This window comes from Monodelphis domestica, chromosome 2 (assembly GCF_027887165.1).
Source record: "Monodelphis domestica isolate mMonDom1 chromosome 2, mMonDom1.pri, whole genome shotgun sequence".
In the NCBI taxonomy this organism is placed as follows: Eukaryota; Metazoa; Chordata; class Mammalia; order Didelphimorphia; family Didelphidae; genus Monodelphis; species Monodelphis domestica.
The window spans coordinates 261018908-261034289 of NC_077228.1; the positions used below are offsets into that span (position 1 = coordinate 261018908).

The following is a 15382-nucleotide window of genomic DNA, read 5'->3' on the forward strand; positions in this document are numbered from 1 at the left end:
TCTGCTGCAGCTTCTTTTATTGTATCCATCCGTCAAATTTCTTTTGTCCATGATGCCCTGGTTGGGGGCCCCTCCTGGGAAGTCCCCCCACCATTTTACAAAACAACCCCTGTCCCAGTGCGTGTCTCCTGTTCCCTCCCCCCATCCCCAAATCTCTCACATATATATAGTACACGCTTCAGCTCTCCTGTGTCCTGGCCCCTGGCCAGTCTTTCCCCATCCTTTTGGGGGAATGAGGGGGGGTCAGCTTTCAGGGGGTGTGGGTCCTGGGCCACCTCCCCCAGCAGCCCTCTGCAGCATATCCAATGCTTCCCAGAAGAAATCCTTCTGTGCAGCAAGCAGAGGCATCCAGCCCACGATCTCCTTCATCTTCTCCATGCGGTCCTGCAGGGTAGGGCAGTTGTGAATCTGGCTCAGATACTCCTCACAGGCTCGGGCTGCCCCCCCAGGATCCTGGGTTGTCCCAGTCCCCACACTGGCCTCTGAAGTCCCTGTGGCCCTGCTGGCTGGTAGGTCCCGGTAAGCAGGACGGCGTTCAATGTCATGGCTGGACAGCATGTAGAGGCATTCTCTTGTGGAGCAAAGGGAGCAGGCACAAAGAGGGACCTGCTCAGAGAGAACATGGCAGGCATCTGAGGTCAGGGGAGGTGATGATGGGGGAATTGGGGTGGGATAGGGGGTTTAAAGCTAGAGATTTGGAAGGGAAGGAGGCCTGGGCTTTGGGAAGTCTGCTTCTTTTCCCTATAAATTCAACTGATAAGCAAAATCTGAGTGTGGGCCTGGGGTCAGGCAAGAGCCTGAGGAGTACTGGGTAGGGTACACATCCCATGACAAGTGGCTTACACCAGGAAAGGGACCCAAATGGAGAGAGTGATGAATAGTTGTATGTTTGTGTGTACATATGTCACCCCTTGATGGGGCATGGAAGGTGGAAGGGTACAGGTCAGAAGAGCCTACTTTCTTGTTATCTATCTGGGATCTTCTTTCAATTCCCCTCTGCTTTCCCCACCATAATCCTGACCTTGACATGGAGTTTGACAAAGGAGGCACTCCCCTTGGGCCAGCCAGGGAGCCGACCACCAGCTCCACAGCCACAGCCCAGCAGCTCCTTGCTGAAATCCGAGCTCTGGCTCAACACGAGGGAGTGATTCAGGCCACACCAGAGGGCAATGGGGCGCTGCAGGTAATGTACCTGGGGACAAGATGTCAGGATCCCTGAGGTGAGGAAAGACACCAAGGATTCTTGGGTTGGGGGACAGGGAGGCTGGGGGGGGGGCAGGAAAGAAGCAGCTTTTAGCTAGAATCCCACACCTCCTTCCTTACTAGCCCCATTTCCCAATTTTCAAAAACTTAGATTGCACCACAGATTGGTCTAAGACCTTCTATCATTCTCTAGTTTCATCTTATGTGTAATTTTTCTCCTCATCTAGATTGTAAGTAAAGGAACCTTGTCTTCTACTTCCACTTTCCCCCAAATCCCTTCAATACATTTCAGTCTTCTAAAAAGAGGGGTTTTCTCTCTGTTGTTAAGGCTTACCACACCACACAGCAGTACCATTCTTTTCAGTAGGATTATGTACATAGCCTCCCTCTTAAGAACCATCTATCTTTTCCTTTTCCACTAGCTCCTTCCCTGCTTTAACACAAACAAATCTTTTATTCTGCTGCTGCTGCCTTTATTAGAGACAGCCAAAGTAAAGTGGGGAAAACCCTGGATTTGGGGTCAGAATATTTGAATCCTGCCTGTATGATTTATCTGTTACGTTATGTTGGGCTTTATACCTCTCTGGGGGTCGGTTTCCTCATCTTGGAAGATGAGGTTTGAGACCAGAGGGAGAATTTCTAGGGTTTCTCGGCATGTAAGCCCTCTGGTGGTCTTATCTAAGTGCTAACACACTGCCCTACTGCAGCCTTCAATTCTTCACCTCTCAGCCTGTCCTTGGGCTCTGTCTTTATCACAATGCTATGAAGTGGGTCCACCGTTTAAGGTTCAGGATTGTCGTAAATGACCATTCTGGTGACATTTTTGCCATCCTCATTCTCCTGGAACTTAGTTGCACATCACAATACTAACTACCCTATTCTAATTATACTTTCTGTGATAATACACACCATCCTGATTTTTCTCTTTTTATCATGTCCCTCTTCATTCAGCTTCTTATGGAAAAGTAAGGTAAGGTAGTTTAAAAAGCTAACATAGTTTACCATCTGCTCAATAGCTGAAAGACCTCTGGCTATTTATAGCCTCCCCAAACTTAAGATCTCTCATTTGTAAGAAATAGTTTAGCAATACTTTCACTGTCTAATTGCTATTAGGTTGTTATTAAGATTAAATAATATATGTGAGTGTATATAACTGTCAAACACTCTCTAACCAAACGTAGATGATTTTAAGGCTATTTTGGATGAATCCTTAATTTAGTTTTCTAACCCTGCCTTTTCACCCAATCTGCAGACGGTATCTCTAGCTACCTTCTAAAACATTTGAAGTTTTCATTGTTACCTTCACAAGTCCAAAATGCAGCTCATTATCTTTCCCCCCAAACCAGTTCTTCCTTCCAATACAAGGAGGCAAAATTTGATCTTGTGGGTATTGTTGAGACTTAGTAGGATAAAACTCTTTCTGGAATATGACTGGAAGAGTATATATTTCATTTACGATCTCTCTGAGCCTCCGTTTTTTCATGTGTAAATGAGGGGATCAGATTAGATGGTGTTTAAAAGTTCTTCTAATTCTGAATCTGTTATCCTTTGGGATAAGTAAAAGGACAGGGATCTGGGTCTAATAACATTGTATATATTAAGAAGATAAGTTTAGATGAAGAGATCCAGGAACCAGAGGCAGAGAAAGAAACAATATTGTTACTGAAATATACTACAGACCACCCTGGAAAGACAGAGAAAAGAGATGGAAGGGGAAAAGATATGAAGGCATGATACAGCAGTGCCAAGAACCCTGGCATCTAGACCATCTCAAGGTGAATGAACTTTTAGACCTAAAAAGACAAAAATAAAATGGCAAATAGGGAGTTGGTCGTTCTCTAAAGTGGAGAGTTAGAGAACATTTAGCTGATCAAGACATCAAGCTTAGATGAACTACGTCATTGGGTAATGAAAGAAATGGTGGCTAAGACTACTGATTCACTCAGTGATCTTTGAAAATGGGGGAGAATAAGAAGTACCACAGGACTGAAAGATCTATTTATGTCCTAACCTTTTGAAAATGGAAAAACGGAAATCTACAGACCATAGACCAGAGAGTTTGACTTTGACTTTTGGCAAAATGCTAGAGTTTTGCATTTAAAAGATATGGATAATGGATAAAAGGAAGCGACAATTATAAAGCCTAACAGTTTCATCAAGAACAGGCTATACCAGACTAAAATAATTCTTTTTTGTGCTAGTGTTACTAGGCTGATAGATCAGAGGAATGCTGTAGATATAGTTTACCTAGATTTTAGTGAAACATTTTATAAAGTTTCTATGGGTTACACTATAGTGCAGTCATGTAGTAGTTGAATGGCCAGTACTCAAAGAGTACTCATTAATGGTTCCAGCTTGGAAGGAGGTCAACTTGGCCTTGTGCTTATTTCATTCATTCATTCAACAAGGATTTATTTAACATTTATTATGTGGCAGACAGATAATTAGGCACCAGAGGTACAAAGATTTAGTTAATTCTTATTAAATTTAACCTTCATTTCTATTGAGGTGACTCCCACATCTATATTTCCAACCCAAGTTTCCTGAGAGCTCCAGCCTTGCATCACCAACTATTGAATATTTCCAACATAAATGTTAGAATTGAGTTATATCATAGACATCTTAAACTGAATATATGAACATGTCTAAAAAATAACTTATCTGTTCCCAACCTCTTTCCTAATTTCCTTATTTCTGTTGAAATTCTTCCAGTCACCCTGGTTTTCAACCTCAGAGTCCTCTTGGATTCTGCAATCAGTTATCAAGTCTTGTCAGTTCTACACCTCAGTGACATCTCAAACCCATCCCCTTCTCTAAACTCACAAGGTGATTATCATTGTAGTTCACAGTCACAGGCTTTCCTTACCTTATTATAATAGCCTTTTTAAAAATAACCCTTAATCTGTCTTACTTCTGTCTTAGAATCAGTACTAAATATTGGTTCCAAGGCAAAAGAATGGTTAAGGACTAGGTAATTAGGGTAAAATGACTTGCTTGGGATCTCACAGTTAAGAAGTATCTGAGGCCAAATTTGAACCTAAGATCTTCTGTCTCCAGGCTTGATAGAGTTAGCTATTTAGCTGCCCTTATACTAGTCTTCTAATGGGTCTCCAAGCTGCCTCAAGTTATTTTTCTTTTCCAAATCATCCTTCATACAGTTGCCAAACTGATATTCAAAAAGCACAGGTCTGATTGCACCACTTCTCTGCACTAGTGGCTTCCAGGCAACTTGAGACCAAGTACAGACTCCTCTGGCATTTAAAGCCCATCATAGACAGTGTAGCTCCAGTCTTCCTTCTCAGGCTAATTGCACATTTCTCCCTCTTCAGGAATTCTGCCTTCTAGCCAAAATGACCTATGCCATTGCTGTTCCACAAATATGCTCCACTGCCCATCTTTGTGCCTTTCTATTCGATATCCCTTGCATTAATAATGCCTACCCTTCTGAATGAACTCCTTACAATCCCTAGTTTCAGGAGCAGCTAAGTGGCTTAGTAGAAAACCAACACTGGATATGGGAAGACCCGAGTTCAAATCTGTACTCAAATACTTCCTAGTTGTGTGATTCTGAGCAAATCATTTAACTCCAATTGCCTAGCCTTTAATGCTCTTTTGCCTTGGAACCCATATAGGTAAGGGTTAAGAAAAAAAAAATCCCTGGTTTTCCTCAAAGTTCAGCACAGGTTCTTCATCTTATGGGGGGGTTATTCTGAACCCCTTAGTCCTAACCCACTTCCCAAAAATTGCTTTATATTTATTTTTTTACATACATGTTGTTTTCCCTCAGTATATGTAGCAGTCCACCCCTAGCTATGGGCAAGGGGAACAGTTGGTATGTACAGATTGCCTTAGAAGAGAGCTTGCTCAGTCTTGAGCATGCTCAGTATTGCACATGGCTGGGAAAGCCTCTGACCCTTGACCCCAGCTTCCCCCAGGTTAGGCGGGAACACAGGTTTCTTTGTGCTCACCTGGTTAAGAGAAACTACACCTATACCTTGTCATTAACCAATGAGAATCATCCCTATGTACTGTGTATATTTGCATATCAAAGACTATATTTAGCCTAGCAAGCTCCGCCTCTCGCTCTCTCTCTTTCAGGCTAGCTGATGGCTGTCCTGGCAGGAGCTTGGCCTCTGGCCAAGCTCCATTTTAAAATCTTCTCTATCTCTCTTTCATCTCTCCGACCTGTGTGGTATTAAATGTGGATCTCTGGACTGGTAAAAGCCTTCGAAAGGATCCTTTGATCAAAGCTTGGCTGTGGTTTATGGATAATTAATAAAGACTCATTCCTGCCACCTCATATCTCTAATTTGACTCCTTCATCCCCCTTGTGGTACTTAAAACTTCTATCCTGTCTCTATCTTCCTACCTTAAAGCTTCTCTCCCCTCTGAGGAAGCTTTAGTATAGAAACTCTATATAAATAGTATATACTAGCTTTTTGTATCTCTGGCACCTAATTATGTCTTGTGTATAAGAGGTACTTAATACTTGATAAAGATTGTTGTTCAGTTGTTTCAGTCATGTCTGACTCTTTACAACCCCAACTCCATAGACCATACACATCAGTACTGTCCATAAGATTTTCTTGGCAAAGATACTGGAATAGTTATTTTGCCATTTTCTTTTCCAGTGGATTAAGGCAAACAGAGAGGTTAAGTGACTTGCCCAAGGTCACAAAGCAAGGACATATCTGAAGCCAAATTTGAACTCAGGTCTTCCTAACACCAGGCCTACTACTCTATCTACTAAGCCATCTATAGTTGCTTCCAAGGCAAGCAGGTTAAATGCCTTGCCTAGGGTCAGATAGCTAGGAAGTATCTAAGGTCATTGTTGAATTCAAGTCTTCCTGATTCCAGGCCTAGCACTCTTATCATCCACTAAGCCATCTAGCTACCTCTTTCATATAGATACCCAGTGATTAAAGAATGCCTAATCCAGTGTTTAGCACGGTGCCTGGCACATATTAAACATTTAATAAATATTTGTTGACTTAATCAACATGGATATAATGGAGTATTGCTACACTAAAGAAATGATGCATTTGATGAATTCAGAAAAGCATGGGAAGATGTATGAACTGATTTAGTGAACAGAACCAGGAAAATAATATATATCACTACCACAATGTAACTTGAAAGAAGAAAATGGAACTGAACAACATTTTAATTATAATAACCAAGTTTGGCCCCAGAGATGAGAAAATGCACCTCCCTACCTTCTGTGCAGATGTGAGGGATTGTGGCTGTGGAACACTGCATGTGCTGTCAGATATGCTGGCTAGCTTTGTTGAACTGCTTTTTTCCCTCTTTATTCTTTGTTACAAGGAATAGCTTGATGGGTAGGGGAGGGAGGAGAGATATATTGATAAATGAAGGTGATATGAAAACAAGAGATATCAATACAATTTAAAAAAATTTTAAATGCTTGTTGGGTGAGTGAAAGACAAAAAACAAAAGCATCCCTAACTTCAAAGATCCTTACATTCTACTGTGGTGAAAACACATAAAGAGACACAAACCAGAAATACACATCATAATTGTGTGTTGGAGGTGAGCGCTATTTTACATTTTCATTAGTGGCTTGAATAGAGGCCTAAATGTCATGCATCTCAAATTTAGCAGGAACTAGGAAGGAGAGATGACAGGATCAGAATCGTGAAAACCTTGGCACAGACAAGACCATAGAAATAAGAGACAGCATAAGTTGGACTTGAGAGGAAGGCCTTTTTAATTTCTTTTTATGGATAGGGGTAATAGGTAAATGGCATGGTAGGTAGAGGCACTGAGCACGGGCTTAGGAAAAGTTCACATAAAACTTCACTTGTTTACTAAGCTATATAATCTTGGTCAAGTAATTTAATCTGTTTGCCTCAGTTTCCTCATCTTGTAAAATGAAGATAATACCTACCTCCTGGGGTTGTTGTGAGGATCAAACAATTATTATAAACCACCACTTGGCACATAGAAGGTACTCTGTATTAGCTATTATTGTTAAATATTGTCTCTGTCTGGCACATATCAGGTGCTTAATAAATATTTATTGACTGACTGATTAGTTGTGTTACCCTTCGGTAGCATTGGCAAAGTATTGGCAGTGATGCCCAGCCAGCACTTGGGAAGCTGCTCTGTTCCCCCTCTTCCCAGCACCTGAGGACATTTTTGCATGCCCTGCCATTCTGCCCAGCCACCCAATATGAGCACTTTTCTCTCTCTCTCTTTCTCTCTCTCTCCCTCTCTTTTTCCCTTCCTTCCCTCTCATTCTCCCTCTCCCCCTTCCCCCTTATCTCCCCCTTTCCCCTCCCCCTCTCCTCTCCACTCCCTCCCTCCCTCTCTCTCCCCCCTCCCTCCCTCTCTCTCTCTTCTCCTTCCCTCCCTCTCTCTCTCTCTGTCTCCCTCTTTCTGTCTCTTCCTCCTTCTCTCTGTCTCTCTGTCTCTGTCTGTCTCTCTGTGTCTGTCTGTCTGTCTCCCTCCCCCCCTCCCTCTTTCTGTCTCTTCCTCCCTCTCTCTGTCTGTCTGTCTCTGTCTGTCTCTGGGGGGAGGCTCTCAGACAGCTTGAATTTGCCCTCTGGGCACCTGAACTCAAAAACCTTTACCAATGCTGCCCTAGGACAAGTTATTTAACAATCTTCCTTCTCAAGTCTCCTAAGTACTCTTTTAGCTCCAAATCTTAGGATTCTCTGACCTAGTAAGATGAAATTTCAAAGCAGTGTGTCAAATCTTATGCTTGTTTAAAAAATCAATGTTCAAAATGAAAGCTGGTGGAGATATGACTAGAATGGAGCTTACTTGAAAAAGCTTCCTAGTTAACTGGATTACAAACTCAATGTGTGTGAATAGCATAATGCAACAGCCTCCAAAGTTCATTGTATCTTAGGTTGTATTGAGAGGCAGATTGTTCAAAATTCGGAAGGTGAGACTCCTGCTATACTTTGCCATGGCTGGTCCATCTGTGTCTAGTTCTGAATGCTAACTGGTAGGATGGATATTGATAAATGGGACAACACTCAAAGAAGGGCCAGCCATCAGCCTGGAGAAAGGCTCATGTGAACATCATTTGGAAGAACTGAGGACATTTAACCTAAAGAAGGAAAGGGTCATAAAGATGTTCTTTGCACGGTCTGAGGTCAAAATTTTAAAAAGGCAACTTGACATAAGGAATAATGTCCTATCTCTTAGAACTATCTAAAAATGAAATGGGCTGTTTCAGGAAGTAATGGTTTCCTTTTCTCCCTGGTCTCTAGCAAAGATAACCACTTCTTAGAAGTGTCTAAGGATTTTTGTTCAGGTAATGGTTGGTTTAGATAATTTCTAGCATCCCCTCCAATTTGTAGATTCCCTGCCTCTGTTGGAAGGTTGTTAAGTAACTTGTAACATTCTGAAAACTTTATTCATCCATACATTCATCTCCTTTGCCATAAAAATCAACTAAATTAGACATTTTAAAAATATGTTTCTCAATACTTCACTTCCATTCCAAACCCTAGTTAGTCCAAGTTCTTATCACTTCATGGCTGGATTACTTTCATGGTCTACTAGATCCAGTATGGAATGTCACTTCTGAGTTCAAATCCATCATCAGACCTACTCTTGTGTGACCCTGGGCAAATTATTCTAACCATCTGCCTCAGTTTTCCCATTTGTAAAATGAGGAAAATATATAGCATCCAATAAATAGCTCCCAGGATAAAATGAAAGGATAAAATGAGATCTCTGTAAAAAGCGCTTCAAAAACTTTAACATGCTCCATAAATGCTGTTATTACCATTATCAGTTCAAAAAACTAACTTTTTTCAGGGTGGGAGAGCTTTCTTTGCATCCCTAGCACTTAAGTGCATTGCCTGAGCACATAGGGGATGTTTAATTCAAGTAGTTGACTAGACTTTCTGAGCACCCCTGCCCTCCCTACAGTGATGAGAATATTCTTTCCCTCCTCTGAATTCCTTTAGTGTTTAATTGGTACAAAAGAATCTTGTTGGCCATTTAGTTCTACAAATGAGGAAACTGAATAAAGCCCAGAAAGGCTAACTGACTTACCCAAGGTCAAACAGGGAGTAAGCAAGAGTCAGGATTCAGACTTTATTATATCCTATATTAAAATTGTTTGTCCATGTTTTATCTCACCTCCTAGAATACATATTTCTTAATGGCAGGGAATGTTTTAATCATCTTGTATCTGACACAAAGCCCAGGGGAATAGACATGAAATATTTAACATTAAGACTGTAGAATGATAGGGACCCTAAAAATCACAAGTTCATGGAATGAATGGCCTCCCTGACTCTTTTTCTCTCTCGGGTAGTCCATCTTTCACACATATGCTAGATATTCTCTCTCTTTTGGTGTTATTTAAAGTTTTTTATTGATATGTCACCTCTTACATCACCTTAATTTCCAGCTATATCCCTTCCCTCTCCAGGGAGCCACCTTCATATCCAAAAAACAAACAAACAAAACAGGAAAGGGGGGGGGGGGGAAGCAGTTCAGTAAAACAAACCAACACATGGATCACAGATAATTCTTTCATAAAAAGACAGTGTGGTAGAGAGAGCATGCTTATGAATCAGGAAACATGTAGGTTCAAGTCCCAGCAGACATTAGCCTGGAACAAGTCATAATTTCTTTGAACCTGAGTGCCCTTATTTGTGAAAAGGGGAAAATACTTGCTTCTGATTAACACACAAAGCTGGAAGGAAAAGCATTTTGAAAATCAGAGGGCAATTAGAACATGGACAGTTATGAACCACCACTTTCATCCTGTGGTCATACTTAAAAACTTCTGATGGGCTAGGCACCACAATGAATAGAGAGCCAGGCCTGGAGTCAAAAGGTCCTAGATTCAAATATGACCCACACACTTCCTAGCTGTGTGACCCTGGGCAAATCACTTAACGCCAATTGCCTAGTGCTTTCTGTTTTAAAGAGTTGTCACTAGAACAGAGAATAAGGGTTAAACTTAAAAAAAACCCAAACTAAAAAAAAAAACCCAAAACAACCTCTAATGGCCACTTTATGCCATATCGACTTTACATCTCTCTTCTTAGCCCTTCATAATTTTGTCCATTCCTTGCTGATCCAATCTTATTTTTCCAGTGGGAATAGACTTGAACTTGGGGAGTAGACTTTTGGTTCAATTCCCACCTCTGCTTCTTTTTAAAGATACTTGTATGACCTTGGCTAAGTCACTTACCTCTCTGGGCCTCAGTTTCCTCAATTGTAAAATGAGAGTATGAATAGTTAAATGGTTTCTGAGAGCCCTTTAACCCTACAAATCACTGTTTCCATCATTTTTATGAAAGTGCCATATCTTATTGCAAATTATTGTTATTTGGGTTATAACCTTTTATTTTACTTGGCTATTAAGCTCTATGTGGGCAGGGAGCCTGACTGATTTGTCTCCCTCAGAGTTTAGCACAAAGCTCTTAGGCAAATAACAGAGACATACATATATATTAAGTACTAAATGTCTGTTGATTATCTTATTGTTTGTTGAGTTGAATTATTGTGTTTTCCAGTTGGTTCAAATGTTAGTCACATCTGTGATCTTTTTAAAGACAAAGACCACATATTCTTTTCCTGCTCTTTAAACACAAGGTTTCAGTAAATGTCTTCATAGATTGACTAATGCTGCTATGCAGATGGAGCAGCAAACTATTGCTCCTTTACACATGCTGAATCAGTATTTCTTGATTTGACTGAGGACTAGGGACTCAATGCTGAGGGCGTCGACATAGAGGGGCAGGAAACCTATGTCCAATGAGAAGAGTCAGTATGAGAGCAAGAAGGTGTACATCAGGACACCTGGGTCAGAGGGCCCCAAAATTTTGGTTATGCGTCTCACCTGAGTGGGTTCCCCACGGTCCATCTTGTCCCCTGTCCCCAGCTGTCCGTAACGGTTGTTTCCCTGCATGAAGATTCGTCCAAATTCATCCACCAAACCAAGGTGATTGTAGCCAAGTGCACAGAATAGTATCTGAGGGAGGAGAGTGAAGAAGAAGGGGCCATAGTAAGGCTAGGGTATTAAGCTCCTTCTGAACATAACCCCCAAGACCAAAGACCTACAAACATTTTCTTTTCTTTTTAAAAAAAACTTTTACCTTCTGCTTTAGAATCAATACTATGTATTGGTTCCAAGACAGAAGAGCAATAAGAGCTAGGCAATGGGGATTAAGTGACTTGCCCAGAGTTAGAAAGTGTCTGGGGTCAGATTTAAACCCAGGACTCTCCCATCTCTAGGCCTGCCTTTCAATCTACTGAGTCACTGTTACTGCTCCTCCCCATTTTTTTTCAAGTCAACACCTCCCTGATGACTCTCCCCATTTTTTGCTCAAATCTCTTCCCTTTTCAGCCAATTTCCCCAATTTCTGCTTCTTTACCCCTAAAACCATTCCCCGCCCCCAGTCTCCCACCTTAGCAGGTAGTGAGAGGGCAAGTGGCATCTGCTGGTCCAGAGGATCAAAGGCATGAAGGGTCCCAAAGAGATCACGATATACTCCAGGAGTATGTACCTCAAAATACACTCCCCCCTGGTCTGGGGGGCCGGGAGTTCTCAGCATTGAGGCTCCTAAAAAACCTATAGGTCCCAAGGAACAAGACTCCCACCCCTGGATGAAAGTTATTCTCTAGTTAAGAGGGAGGTGGGGATGGAGGATAGGATTAAGGGCTGGGTACAGCTAGGGTCTTCTGGGGATGATTAGGAACTAGAACACCAGAGTCTATACTGATCCCTGGTGCTGGAATGTTCAGTACAAATTTTAATGATTCTCATAGTAATGATGAACTCATTTAGAATTAGGTATCTAAGTCATGGGAGAGGGGAAGGAGGAGGGTTTGAATTAGGAGAAAATTATGATGAAGTTGTAGGGCAATGTAAGATAGATCCCAGAGTGGGGCCCTGGGAGATGTACCCGTGATGTAGAGCGTGCTGCTTTGATTGGAGGCCATTCGGGCCACTCGGAGATGGGGCAGACAGCGAGATACCTTCCTCAGTGCCAGTTGCACTGTGTATGACCGAGGCTGGTCTAGCTGTGTTTCATTCACCACCAGGGAGTAAATCTTTCCTTCCTCTGGAAAATGTAGGGGATGGGCCAGGAAGAGGTTGTTAGGGATTGCCAGGGAGTAGGAGACACCCCACTTCCTCACCATTCAAACTAACCCTCAAAATTAAGGAACAATCTTCCTTTCCTATGAGATTTCCCTTCATCAAGTACATCAGATTCCTTGAGTCCCCAATCTAATATGTCTTCTCAAATTCAGTTGAGTGGTAAGGTTGGGGGAAGGGATAATTAAGAGGATGTTAAATTATCAAGACCCATGTATGTATTGAAGGAATTTGAGGCAGAATTGGGATAATATTTAGACAAGAGTTAGTGATCTTTTTAATCAATCCATTGGCAAATATTTATTAAGCATCTACTATGGCCAGGTACTCTGCTAGGCATAATCAATATAAAAGTAAGATAATTCCTTTACTTAAGGAGCTTAATGCATTTTTCTTTATTACATGCATAAAAGCACTTTAGTTTTTCCTTTTTCTTTTATTTCTTTTGTTACATTTTGAATTCCAAGTTGTCTCTTTTCTAACACATTAGAGGAGACCAATATTTGATATATACTACATGGAAGTTTTTTACATTTCTAAGGTACTTATTATCTGTGCTTCTGTTTTCTCCAATACCTAGCACTGATTTGTAAGAAGTAGGGGCTTAATAGATGTTTATTTTAATGGAATTAGGGGAAAGGGAGGTCAGCATGGCCTCTGAAAAGCCCTTGGACCAGCTATCTGAACTTCTAGTTCAGGGTGTGTGACCTTGGGCAAATAATTTCCTTTCAGTTTTCTCATCTTTTTGTAAAATTAGGGGGGGGAATAGATTGGAAGAATTCCTAAGGCCTCTTCTGACTGACTCTGTATCTTTCAATTTGGGACATAATGTCAGGCTCCTACCCGTAAGTAGTAACAGAGCCCGCTGAGTCTCCTGACCAACCAGCACAATCTGCTTGAATCGCATGGAGTGGTGGAATGTCATTTTGAAGACACGCTGCCCACTGGACTGCAGATAAACCTCCACACAGTCGCAGGCCCGTCCACCAGGCCCCCCCACCCCTCCTGGCTGTTCCCTCGTGGCCAACACATACAGGTATTTTCGATAGACAGTGTCACTTCGTGGATCTGAGGCAAACTGCAAGGAAGACAGGAATGCTGGGCTTCAGGGGCTACTTGGCAATAGGGAAGGGGAAATTAGGATATCTCAGTCCCAGAAATGGTGAAAATGACTAGTTCCAAGGTCTGAGGGCTGGAATGCAGTGGGTTGGAGCTAAATTCCCAGATGCCTAGGGCTAAGGAGACCCCAGGAGTGATGGTAAGGGGGTTAAGGGTCTTGAGAATGAGGAGGGGGTTTGGCTGAGGGTCTCTAGGGTCCCAGGCCCTCACATCCTTGGCTCCCCGGCACAGCACAACATAGCGGCATGCCCGCTTCCATTGGATCTGGCCAAGAGTGGAAGACACCAGTGCATTCTTGAGGAAGAAGAGAGTCCCAGCATAATCAAGAATGAAGACGTGGTCCTTGGTTGGCAGAAAGCGTCGGTATCCATGAGCAAGCAGGGGGGCCACACTCTTACTGAGGCAGCGGCGGCGGCCCCCAAACGCCTGGAAGTATAGGCCTTTGGTGTCTGGGGGAGGGGGAAATTATATATGGCAGGGGGCAGCGGTTAAGAGTTTGGGACAAACTGGATTCTGCAACTCCATGGTTCTTAGCTCCCTACCCCTCCCTTTTATAGGATTGGGAATCATTTTAAAAATCCATACCCACATTTTAGAACTCCTAGGTCATAGGCCTTCTTTCCCTTTGACTCAAGCCAAAATTCTGCCTCCCCACCTCCTCAACCCCAAAACATGTATTTAGCTATAAAGTCTAATAGATATCAGAGATATCAGGAAAGATACTGGGAGACAGACAGGAATATGAACAAAACAAATTTACAGGGATGGCAGGGGAAACAGAATGCCTGTCCCATCACCTTCTCCCAAATTGAACCTAGAGGTAGAAATCCAGAACCCAGGCCCCTCCCCAGATTCCCTCAGAGAGAAGAGGGTTAGGGAAGCAAAAGTAGGGGTTTGCAGAGTAATCTTCAGGGCAGCTTTGGGGGGGGGGGAAATCTTGGACAAAAGTTGGGAAATTATATTTGTGAAGAGTTTAGGATTAAAGATCTTTAGGTTTCTCTGGGAGAATGCTACATCTCTGTATTAAAGGCTGTTTTGGGAGAAAGGGCAAGAAAGAAGCAGGGGAGATACATCATTGAACTGAGTATATAAAAATGGGGGTTAGTATAGTATCCAAGAATCTGTAGGCTAGGTGATTTTCTTGGGGAGCTACTAAGGGGTTAAGCCTAGGATTCCAACAATCTAAAGGGCTAAAGGGAGTGGGGTGGGCATACAGCTGAAGTTTAGTAAATCTCTTCCAAGGAGTCTCCAAGGTCTTGGAATACTAAGATTGCTGGAGTAGGAAAAAGAGCTTAGGGCCCAGTGACCACTTCTTGTGGGGAAGGGAAAGTTAGGGCTGGGGAATCCCACACCATTGAGGCATACAGTTTAGGATAGCAGCTCTTTTCCAGGGCCGGGCACCAGCACCCTGCTCTCGGAGTCTGGGGCTGAGCCGGCGACAGATTCTCCTCCACACACCCTCAGCATCACATACTTCCTGGAAGTAGCGGCAGGTCTGGCCCAGGGCAACAATATCCCGAACTGGGAGGAATGAGATAATGTGTTCCACCTAGAGGAATCAGGGGAAGAAAGAGATCACTTGGGACATATGTGTCTGGCCCCAACTCTCAGCAATCCTTAGGGTCAGACCTCTTAAGTCTCAGGTTCCTAGAACCTACCAGCTCAGGGGGGAACAGCTGAACAGACACAGGGTTCCCTCTGCCCTTCTTCCCACCACTCCCAGGCTCTGGTCCACATGGGGGGCAGCTCCGCTTTACCTATCCCAAAAGAAAAATGGCAAGATTGTTTAGAGTCAAGTTGCCACTGTTTTTCTCCCCTCTTCTCTTTCTGTAACTCTCTCCTGTCTCCTTCCTTGTACATCTTTCCTCTCTCTAGTTTCACAGCTGCATTCCCTCCCACTGTCTATCTGTCCTTCAGGCTTGTTTCTGTGCAAGACATAGTTATTCCCCCTCTACCCTTACA

At 42.7% G+C, this 15382-nt stretch overlaps 1 protein-coding gene across 3 annotated transcripts in view; it reads right to left on the minus strand.

Moving 5' to 3' along the window:
* The window catches only part of FBXO24 (F-box protein 24), an 18670-nt gene continuing 3288 nt past the window's right edge, over positions 1 to 15382 (minus strand). For all 3 annotated transcript variants that reach the window (XM_056817759.1, XM_056817760.1, XM_056817761.1), the window contains 9 exons: positions 15079 to 15177; positions 14786 to 14969; positions 13631 to 13869; positions 13145 to 13379; positions 12108 to 12266; positions 11610 to 11731; positions 11042 to 11173; positions 1022 to 1192; positions 1 to 606 (listed from right to left, as the gene is read on the minus strand). In XM_056817759.1, coding sequence (XP_056673737.1) covers positions 244 to 606; positions 1022 to 1192; positions 11042 to 11173; positions 11610 to 11731; positions 12108 to 12266; positions 13145 to 13379; positions 13631 to 13869; positions 14786 to 14969; positions 15079 to 15177 — 1704 coding nt within the window. In that variant the 3' untranslated portion in view covers positions 1 to 243. The remainder of the gene's footprint in view (positions 607 to 1021; positions 1193 to 11041; positions 11174 to 11609; positions 11732 to 12107; positions 12267 to 13144; positions 13380 to 13630; positions 13870 to 14785; positions 14970 to 15078; positions 15178 to 15382) is intronic.